Source organism: Trichechus manatus, unplaced genomic scaffold (assembly GCF_000243295.1).
Source record: "Trichechus manatus latirostris isolate Lorelei unplaced genomic scaffold, TriManLat1.0 scaffold00004, whole genome shotgun sequence".
NCBI lineage: Eukaryota > Metazoa > Chordata > Mammalia > Sirenia > Trichechidae > Trichechus > Trichechus manatus.
The window spans coordinates 33,852,820-33,863,899 of record NW_004443940.1 but is presented as its reverse complement, the minus strand read 5'-3'; the positions used below and the strand labels follow the sequence as shown (position 1 = coordinate 33,863,899).

The window sequence follows — 11,080 nt, the reverse complement described above, 5'->3', positions numbered from 1 at the left end:
ACCAGAGACTTCATCAGCCTGAGACCAGAAGAACTAGATGGTGCCTGGCTACCACCAATGACCGCCCTGACAGGGAACACAACAGAGAGTCCCTGTTGGAGGAGAAGAAAAGTGGGGTGCAGAACTCAAATTCTAGTAAGAAGACCAGACTTAATGGTCTGAGACTGGAGGGACCCCAGAAGATATGGCCCCCAGACTCTCTGTTAGCCCAGAACTGAAACCATTCCTGAAGCCAACTCTTCAGACAAAGATAAGACTGGACTATAAAACATAAAATGATATTCGTAAAGAGAGCACTTCTTAGTTTGAGTAGATACATGAAACCAAGTGGGCAGCTCCTGTCTGGAGGTGAGATGAGAAGGCAAAAAGGGACAGGAGCTGGCTAAATGGACACGGGAAATCCGGGGTGGAAAGGAGGAGTGTGCTGTCACAGTATAGGGAGAGCAACTGGGGTCACATAACCGTGTTTGTATAAATTTTTGTATGAGAAACTAACTTGAACTGTAAATTTTCCCTTAAAGCACAATTTTAAAAAAATTGCCTTTTATTTTAAAAACATCATAATTCATATTTAAGGATACAGTGTTATGAATTTTAGGCAACACTAAGTGGAAACTTTTTGGGGTGAAGGCTCGGCAACATTCGGCTGCCCATGTCCATGGCCCTTCATGGCTCTGCAGACGTGCGGAAGGAGAGTGAGTTTTATACTATTTTCTATTCCACTTGGCATACTGAGGTTTAATACACAGACAGACTTAATGAAGCACATTACTTTTAACTCTCACTTTTGAGGTAAGTATTTTTTTCTGCACGTAACATTCCTGTCTGTCAAAGCAGGACAACAATATTCTGATTGCTCCAAAATGGATGGCGAGTAAGTTTCCTTTTAAATAAAGTATTCTGAGTAATTGATGGACACAGTTATATACTACACATAACCTGTTGCTGTTGAGTCGATTCCGACTCATAACGACCCTGTAGGACAGAGCAGAACTGCCCCGTACGGTTTCCAAGGAGCAGCTGGTGGATTCCAACTGCCGACCTTTTGGTTCGCAGCCGTAGCTCTTAACCACTGTGCCACCAGGGTTTCCAACTAGACATATACTACACATACATACACCTACATTCCCAACAAACACTAGCTAGTTTAAACTCTGACGACTTGGGAAGCACTTCAGCATACGGTGATGCCACCGGTAAATCACTAAGGGCCTCAGTAACTTTATAGCGGTAGTTCTCAAAGAGTCATCCAGGGACCCCTGGGGATATCAGGGATCCTTTCAAGGAATCCAAGATGTCACAACTTGAAGAACAGAGAACTTGGTTTGGCCTTTGTCTCTGGTTTCCTGAAAATAACCCTTAGAATTTGTCAGTATTCGAGGTGCCTTTATTACATAAAATAGCCAGACAACACTGACACATGTGCAAATGTAGTGGGAACCCCAAAGACCACACTTGGCAAATGACTTCAGAAAGGGAAGGGGGCATGATGCAATCGATCATGTATATTCACTGATTTGACTGGCCGTGCATATGCAATGAGACACCAATCATGACTATGCACTGAGGCCCAATGACCATTACAAAAGACCCTGGACCTTGAAACTTCCTTGGAGCTTCAGGATTGATGGCGCAGGGTCACTATAAGTCCGAATTGACTAAATGGCAATTGGTTTGTTTTTCTTAGGGGAGGACCACACGTCCCTGGGGACACAAAGACCCCCTTCTAGACCTCACCCTTTTTGTGTTTGTATCCTTTCTCTGCTGAATTAAAGACACCCCTTTTCCAGGAGTTGGTGAGTCACTGCACCAAATTATCAGACCTAAGGGAGCAGTGGCCCATGGAAGCACCCCCCAACAGCGACCCTATAGGACAGAGTAGAACTGCCCCCTAGGGTTTCCAAGGAGCAGTTGGTGGATTCAAACTGTCAACTCTCATCAGCGGCCAAGCTCTTAACCATATGGTATTTTCAATCGTCTCATATGCATGCAAAAGATAGATGATGAATAAGGAAGACCGAAGAAGAACTGATGCATTTGAATTATGGTGTTGGTGAAGAATACTGAATATACCATGGACTGCAAGAATGAACCAATCTGTCTTGGAAAAAGTACAGCCAGAATGGTCCTTAGAAGTGAGGATGGTGAGACTTCGTCTCATGTACTTTGGGCATGTTATCAGGAAGGACCAGTCCCTGGAGAAGGACATCATGCTTGGTAAAGTAGAGGGTCAGTGAAAGGCCCTAAGACCCTCAACGAGATGGACTGACACGAGGCTGCAACAATGGGCTCAAACATAGCAATGATTGTGAGGATGACCCAGGACCGGGCAGTGTTTTGTTCTTTGCACACAGGGTCGCTATGGGTCAGAACTGACTCAATGGCACCTAACAACAACAAGGGAGTAGTGGGACCAGCTGGTCTGAAGTGGAGGGAATCATATGGACTTCCTAGCTTGCCACGTACCCTGAGCGGGTAGAGGAAAACCCCAAAGCTGGAGATGGCTATTCTGAAGTGGGGGGAGTGGTGTGGACTCCCTAGCTTCTGCCAGCACTCGATGACTTAGCCCAGGCTGAGATAAACGGCTGTGTGGACAGCTGGGTTCTAGACTGACCAGGGAAGGCAAGCTGAGATCTCCCTGGACTGGTCTGATACCACAAATTGGTGTCAGTAGAAGTGGGATCCAATGCAATGACTCCTGACTCAGGGAAGCATGGAGTTTTGGAGAAGAAAGGATAAATGGATAAGGGATTCTGGGTGTTTACTTTGGTCTTTGATTTCTGGATGGTTACTCTGGTTGATGTTATCTGTAAATAAAAGCCAGCTGCTTTCTGCAAGTGATCAACAGTTTTCACTATTGCCAACACTGTGTCAGTGTCTCGTGTATGTGACTCGATAGGACAGGATGGATGTAGCATCCATGGAGGAATGACTGCTACTGGTTGGGGTTCTCATCCTAGTAATCTTGTGGCTTGAGATCCTAAGACTGCCTCTGAGGCAACCTGTGTGTGCAACGCAAAACTCTTTTCATAATAATCAATAGATGTTGTTTGCTTTTTCACTGTGTTGACATTTGCACTAATGATTGTCAGCAAAAGCAGTGGTGGGCAAAACTGCTGACTCCTTAGCCTTGATGAGGAGTATATTCTTCACAGCCACGCACAAAAAAGTTCTCCATTAGCAAATGAATCTTTTTAAATTTCATTACATCTCTACCCTTGAGCACGTCTTTTTAATACTCTGTGTGACAAAGTGATAATCACCCATCAAGCACTTGTCTCCAGAAGCTGTTATTTGACCGGCAAACTGAACTAGCTGCTTTTTTCACGGAACATGTTTCTATTTGAAAGAATGACTGACAGCCCGTCTATGCTTATTTAGGCTTGGTTATCTGGCAGACGTTTTCATGAAGATGAAGTGAGTCTATCCCTTTGAGAGAAATTACTAAACTATTTGTTGCCAGTGATAAAATTTGAGCTTTTGAGCAAAAATTTTTAAAGACTCTTATTCACTGCAGTGAGCTTGACAGCTTCCCAACACTTAAAGAATATTCCGACGAGCTCGGTAGTTATAACAATGAGAAAGTTTTTAAAAAGAAAAATTGTACTGTTCTGGTTGTGTCAACATTTGGAAGATCTTCGTATCTCAGTGAACCTGTATTTTCCAAATGACTGGTGCGTGGTGCCGCACCCGCGCAGGGAGCAACAGGCGAATGATTTCAATGTAAGAACGCGTGAGAAATCCACTGCTTTGATTTTAGATCCCACACTGTGGCTAACTTACAAACTGCCCCTCATGAGATTTGGTGCAGCGTCAAAGCAGAATGTCCATAATTAACTGAAAGCTAATTCACATACTCCTCCTTTTCCCAACAACACGTCTGCATCAGGTCAGATTTTCTTAATATACTTCAACCAAAACAATATTATCCCGATCGATCGAATGCAGAGCAAATATGAGAATCTAGCTGTCTATTAAGTCAGAGGGCCACTAAGGAGATTTGCAGAAAACGTAAAACAATGTCACTCTTCCTGTAAAATCTTTTTTTTTTTTTAAAATATGCTTATTTCTCATAAAAATGTTATCAGTGTTAAGTGGAAGGGGTTTATTATTTTAGGTGAATTAAATAATCAATATTTTAAAGATCTCACTTTTTATTTCTAACATGGTAAATACTGATAGATGTAACCCACAGAAGCAAAAACACTCTCTGGGGTCCTTAATAATGGTTAAGACTGTGAGTCCTGAGACCAGGACTCTGAGAATCCGTTTTGCAGTGCTGCAGGGAGCTGGGTGGGATGTATCCCAAGCTCACCCCAGGGCCTCCTCCAGGATTCTCATCTAGGTAAGTCTCTGAGGTCTGGAGTGTTTTTACTCATCCTCTTGTCTCACAGGGTTGGCGTTTGACATCGTGTGCCCACCACTACAGAACTTGTACTCAATAGGATAAAAGGCAAACATTAGCCTCTCACTTACGGATATTTTCCCAATCCTTTGTCAAAGGTGAGTGGAAGGAAGTTCTGGTTATTGAGCTTCCCAGTTATTTTGAGTCCAGATCACTCAGAGTTTGTTACATTTGAGTTTTATGGATGAAAAAGCACACAAAAGAGTGCAAGAGAAGGGCATGAGATCAGAACAAACGACTGTCACACAACCTACACTATGTTCTCTAGAGGTCACATCATACTCAGAATGGCCCTAGGGCTCCCCAAAGGCACTCAGAATTAAGCGTCAGCTCTTCACGGCGGCCTGAGGGGCCTCGCGGGTCTGGCTCCTGCTACTTCTCCCCGTGGGTCTCTTCCCTCCCTCGCTACAGTCCAGCTTCGCCGCTTTCTCTTTCTTCTTCTGATGAACCAAGCCTGATGAACCTCAGCTCAGTCTTTACACTCACAGCATCTCTTAGTAGTTAAAGAGGTCTCGGTGCAGTGCTGGTCCTCAAAGGGGACTCTGCAGACACTCCACTTAAATCAGGTTATTACTGTCGCATCACCTGCTCTTTCTCCACTCTGTCCGAACTCAGCTGTTAACTCACTGGTTCACACGTACCCGTGTCACTGCCAGGTGACGGTATTAGTTTCTGAGTGGAGGTCTGCCGGGCTTGTTCATCACTGTATCCCCTGTGCCTCACCAGTGACCAGCATATAGCGGGTGTTCAAAAAGTAGGGAAAACAGGTTACAGCAATCCTGTCTAGAGCCATATTTATGTCTGTATCTTTAAAACCAAGAAACCAAACCCACTGCTGTCAAGTCGATTCCGACTCACAGTGACCGTGTAGGACACAGCATAACTGCCCCCATAGAGTTTCCAGGGCTGTAATCTTTATGGAAGCAGACTGCCACATCTTTCTCCTGCGGAGCGGCCGGTGGGTTTGAACTGCCGACCTTTCGGTTGGCAGCTGAGCGCTTTAACCACTGTGCCACCAGGGCTCCTTCCTGCACCACCAGGGCTCCTATATCTGTAAGTCACCAAAATTAGATCATTTGGCAGAAAAAATACATTGAAAATTATTTTCTTATACAAGACTGACTTAAAGACAGACTTATAAAAACTATAAAGTCTTGGCTGACGTATGCCTTATAGATTAAAACACAAAGTTACAGAAAAGAACAAAACATTTCGAAACTTCTGGTTCCACAAGGTTAACGAGCAATTCCTAGTCAGCAACGAAGGAACCCTGGTGGCACAATGTTTAAGTGCTCGACTGCTAATGGAAAGGTCGGCTGTTCGAACCCACCCAGCAGCTCTGAGGGAGAAGAGACCTGGCCATCTGCTCCTGCAAAGGTTACAGCTTAGAAAGCCCTACAGTACAGTTCTACTTTGTCCCGCTGGGTCGCTATGATTTGAAAACCAATTTGATGGCACCCGACAACAACAATCAGCAATGGGGAGTCCCTAGGTGGCGCAAACGCTTAGGCACTTTACTACTGGCCAAAAGGCTGGCGGTTCGAACCCACCCAGAGGAGCCTCGGAAGGCAGGCCTGGCAATCTGCTTCTGAAAGGTCACAGCCTTGGAAATCCTTTGGAGCAGTTCTACTCCGCGAGCAAGGGCTGCCATGAGCTGACACTGGCTCCATGACAGCTAACAACGACAATCAGCAACAACCACGTAGTAAAATAGAAAGAACAAGCGCTCTGGGATCTGAGAGAACTAGACTTGAGTTTGGCCCTGGCCGTTATCACAGGTTTGACCTTGGGCAAGTTACTTCCTCTTCCTAGGCTGGTTTTCTTCCCTTCAACAGAACAAGGAGGAGCCCTGGTGGCACAGTGGTTAAGAGGTCAGCTGCTAACCAAAAGGTCGGCAGTTCGAATCCACCAGCCACTCCTTGGAAACCCTATGGGGCAGTTCTACTCTGTCCTATAGGGTCACTATGAGTCAGAATCGACTTGATGGCAATGGGTCTGGTTTGGTTTCCTGGTTGCTGAAATGGCATCTGGGGTGAGATCTGAAGGATGAGGAGCAGACTTTTCAAAAAGCCTAGAGCACATCAGGCAGAGAGAATAGCAAGGGCAAAGACTGAAGCTGGAACAAGCTTTGTTCAGCAAAGGAACCTTCCTCCATCAGCCTTCCCTCTCCCTCTCCACTAACTCTTTCCCCTCAGCCTTAGAGACCGCCCCCCCATTCCCAAATTGGGGAACAAGATATCACTTAACAAAAAGAAAGCAAAAGATGAAGTTAACGTGGGTGTGAATGAAGTCAGGGAGAATCAAGGAGCCTAGTCAGTGGAGGCTCCACAGTGAGCAGGGCTGGCCTCAGGGGCAAGGTGTTTAAGGATGGATGAGACGTGGCTGGGCAGAAAGCAGGGTGTGGGGGGCAGCTTGTAGGAGGCTCTAACTCCAACTGTTGACCTCCTGACCGATACACAGCCTGCACTAAGGCCTTATGTAATAATGAGTCGGCAGCGGTTGCTCGGCCTGCTCTGTATGACAGGGAACAGTTTACGTACACATTGATTAACTCAAGAATACCTACTGAGTGGAAAGCTGCCCGTGACCGTGCTAGGCACCCTGGAGCCCAGGGCACAGGTGAATGCAGCCAGCCCTGGGTCTGGCATTCATGGAGTACACAATTTTATTGGAAAGTATCCTGAATTTAAATTTCAGTGAGCAAGCTCAATATTTTGATGCTTAATAAAAGTAAACTACGTACTCATACATACCTCATCTATATATTCTCAGAATTTCTGATAGCTATTATATAAACCTTCATGTGCTTCATACGTAATGCCTGCAGACAGGAACACAGAGCCTTCTACTCAGCGTGCCTCACTTTAATCTAAATCTCATCCACTCTTTCCGGTTTCTTTGTCTCGAATGATACTGGACCACTCTGACTGCCTCCAGTAACTCGCCTTTCAGCCAAATTTACGGGCAGTCAATAGTTTTCTTTCACATTTGCATTGATAGAATCATATAATTATTTCTTTGGAAGAGTAAGAATTCTGAATACTCACACTATTTCTGAAGACTTGGAATTCTAGTGTTCTCAAATCTATCTTTGCCACCTTACTCAAGTTAAACCTAAAATTAAAAACATACATACATTTCTTTGTAAACATCATCATAATTAAAAGGGTTATGGAGAAATTAGCAAGTCCATGCTTTATCTGCCTATTATCTTTTGGCATATTACCAGATTAATAATCTTTAAAAAATTAAAAGCCACAATTTACAATCAATATTTTGTTTCTTTTTTTTTTTTTTAACTGAAATGTTTGAAGGTTCCACTTGCTTTCTCTTTATAAATTATCTGGGAAGGAGCTCCATGTTACTTTTTCTTGTCTGAAGCTGAAAGTTTTTCCAGATGCTTAACACAGTATCAACCTCCCTCCCCGGAACCTCCTCGTAACTTCAATTATAGATCCAGAATTTCTCTAAGCCAAATAAATCTATTACTGTAGGAGCTGTAGTAAGGTCTTAAATGTGTACGATAATAACTTAATGCTAATACACAAACAGAAATACTTTGATTATCTAAAGCAAAGCTTACCTTGATACTAACTTATCTACAAAGACTGAAGGGCTGGAATACAAAGCCAGAGGAATAAACTGAATGTAGACGGGAACATCGGCAGGATTTTCCACAGTGATCTCTTCTTCCTTAAACAAAGAAAGAAAACGTGAAATGAAAGGTAACCATAATTAAAAGCAAGACCAGATACTTAGACCCTCCTATGTGTTTTCAAAAGCCGAGGTCACCTTGAGTACTTACCGATGAGCAGTTTGTGTTGGTGAGTGGAAATCTCAAGTGCCGGGGTGAGCTAAGGACAGAAGGCCAGGTGAGCTCGGCAGTGATTTTTGATACTATATTTTTTTGAAGGTCTGTATTTACTTCAAATACAGCGCTCAGTCTGGAAAAACAATTTATAAGTCACTGTTACCAAAATGAAATATTTGAGTTTTCTGAATACAGGGATTCTATTAGGCTTGTGTACTTGAGAAATTTTATTCTGGGCCAGAAAAAACAGGTCTACTGCGCTAATATTTCACTCTGCTTTTCTAACGTTATATGATGACGTCTCTATCTGGCACAAAGAACTGCCAAAATATTTCACCTGTATTGTTTTCCTGCTGAATATGTAAAGGATGACAAATCTTAGAACTAGTACCAACAGCATTAATGCAATCCTGTGTAAGTCCTGAAAAACTTTTTAATGTATAAATTCAATAAAGACCAAAGCTGAAAGCTGGGCTATATTAGGTAACATATTGAAAAAAGGCAGGAATATGCAGAAATGCTATAAATCCTGTATTCACAGACATATGATGCTATGGGGATTCCTAAAGGCTCTTGCAAGCCTAGGGGAAAGATCTAACACCAGCAGCAGAGTGCTAAGAACATTTCCAGTAGAACTTAAGAGAAGGCAGTGGATTTCTGAAATCCAATGAAAACTTCAGTTGAAGATGTCACACATATGAGGGTTTTATTCAGATGTATGTGACATTTCCAGCAATATTCAGGACCCTATTTGAACATTTCCCTACTTAGGAGTTATAAGCCAGATATTTAGAACTCCGAGCATATTTCCTAAGGAGACAGTATTGTCAACGGGGTTAAGGTCCCTGGGCCCAACCACTGGAGCCCATTTTAACTCATCTACTACTGAATTATGATACTCTAATACTGGTAAGAGCACAGGTTTTATAAGAGTAGGGGTGGAAATTCTCTGTCACATGTACATTTACAAGGCGTAGGGAGAATGTCACATTCACTGTGTGACTGGGACACAGCGGCCCGGGGCAGACAGAAGTCCAGGTCTTCAGCCTCGGGATGCTGGGTAGCAGACAGCAAGGCGTGGCTTTGGTGGTGGGAGGTGATGAGGTTCCCTGCCAGCTGAGCCTAGGGCAGCACTACACGCTATTGGTTCATAACTGGATGTTAAAATGTGAGGACTCTCTGTACTTTATAATGTCCGCTGTGGAAGTATAAGGGACCAAGGGGAGTTTTAATTAGTGTTCTCTTACTGAGTCCATTGGGAGAAGTGTCTTTGTACTTATTTTCACCATTTTAAAGCAAAAACTTAACTCCTTTGCTTTATGAAAACTTTCACAGCAGATAAAGCAGTTTCGATAAAAGAAGGTCCTGAGTGATTTGAGAATTTTACAGTCCTATAAACTGGAATGGAGCCCTGGTAGCAGAGTAGTTAAGAGCTCGGCTGCTAACCAAAAGGTCGGCAGTTCAAATCCACCAGCAGCTCCCTGGAAGCCCTACGGCGCAATTCTACTCTGTCCTATAGGGTCGCTATGAGTTGGAAATGACTCGATGGCAGTGGGTTTTGGGATGAACTGGAATATGTCAGTGATACTGAAAACATACCTCAAGTTAGCCGGCCAAGAGGAGCGGTTTTCATATTCTCATTATTTTAGTCATTTTTCCCTCTGAAGTACCTGAAAAGACCGACTCTCCACACTGCCAAACAAGCACGTCCAGGTACAGTACTGATTTGTCACTAGAACATTTTCTATCTGCCAGAGACACAGGGTGGTGCCCATCTGAACTGTGCCTGTCTGCCCTTTAACAGCTCAGCACTTGGAAAGGGACACAGATGTTTGAGCAGGTAATTCTTTTCGCAATGAGCAAATATGCACTCTGTCTCCGACTATGGGATTAAACCTAGAAAATGTTTTCTTTGCCTTTAACAGAGGGCAATGGTAGGTAAAAAAGTGCTTCCTTATGCAAATGGCCATGTCTAAAGAGCACACAGAAGTTGTCCCACATAAAGACAACTTCAAACAGCCTGATTTAAGGATGTGTCTAGGGGAGAAATGAGAAAAATGGTAGTGTGTACATTTCTGAGTGACGTATGGTTACAATATCAATTTATGATGACTTGTTAATAACTTCCGAAGCTTAGGCATATTTTCTTAGCTATAAACCCAAACCAAACCCACTGCCATCAAGTCAATTCTGACTCATGGTGACCCTACAGGGCACAACAGAACTGCCCCACAGGTTTCCAAGGAGTGGCTGGTGGATTTGAACTGCCGACCTTTGGGTTAGCAGCTGAGCTCTTAACCACTGCACCACCAGGGCTCCTTCTCAGCTGTAAAGAAGCAAAGCAATCTAATGTAAGAATAACATTTAGAAAGTAACACTAACCGAGAAGTTCCAAACTTACAACGAGAGCTAAAAAGCAAACCCACTCACCTGTGACCGGAACTCTCCTTTAGCCCCATCCATCCTTTGAAGCGGCTTTGATGCAGGTCCCAGTCAGCCTCCCAGAGGTCCTCCTGCATGACAACACCAGGCTGCACTTTGGCTTCAGCTGAAACAAGGAAACGAACAGAATGACATACTCTGCCCTACATCTTATCCACTAGTCCATTTTCCTTCAAATGATTCTGCGTCCCGAGAGACAGGATGGACTTTAAAAGTGGCAGCCTTTTATTAAAAACGTTTGGGGGAGTGAAGGGCATGAGAGGGAAGCACCAAGGAACTTACATTTGGATAGAAAAGGCAAGCCAACATAGCAATGATCCCCACACTGCAGTCCAGGATCAAAATAAATGTTTGCAATCTATAAAGAGGCACAGGAGAACCATGAATCCCCAGTACACAAAAGATCACAATAACAAAGTATT

The 11,080-nt window shown here is 43.7% G+C and overlaps 1 protein-coding gene across 1 annotated transcript in view; it reads right to left on the bottom strand.

Annotated features, from left to right (window-relative positions):
• TMEM131 (transmembrane protein 131) overlaps positions 1 to 11,080 on the bottom strand; it is a 144,038-nt gene that overhangs the window by 39,263 nt on the left and 93,695 nt on the right. Inside the window, exons 20-24 of the mRNA XM_023734176.1 lie at positions 10,941 to 11,016; positions 10,647 to 10,764; positions 8,211 to 8,349; positions 7,989 to 8,098; positions 7,453 to 7,519 (exon numbers count right to left, since the gene is read on the bottom strand). Of these exons, the coding sequence (XP_023589944.1) occupies positions 7,453 to 7,519; positions 7,989 to 8,098; positions 8,211 to 8,349; positions 10,647 to 10,764; positions 10,941 to 11,016 (510 nt within the window). The remainder of the gene's footprint in view (positions 1 to 7,452; positions 7,520 to 7,988; positions 8,099 to 8,210; positions 8,350 to 10,646; positions 10,765 to 10,940; positions 11,017 to 11,080) is intronic.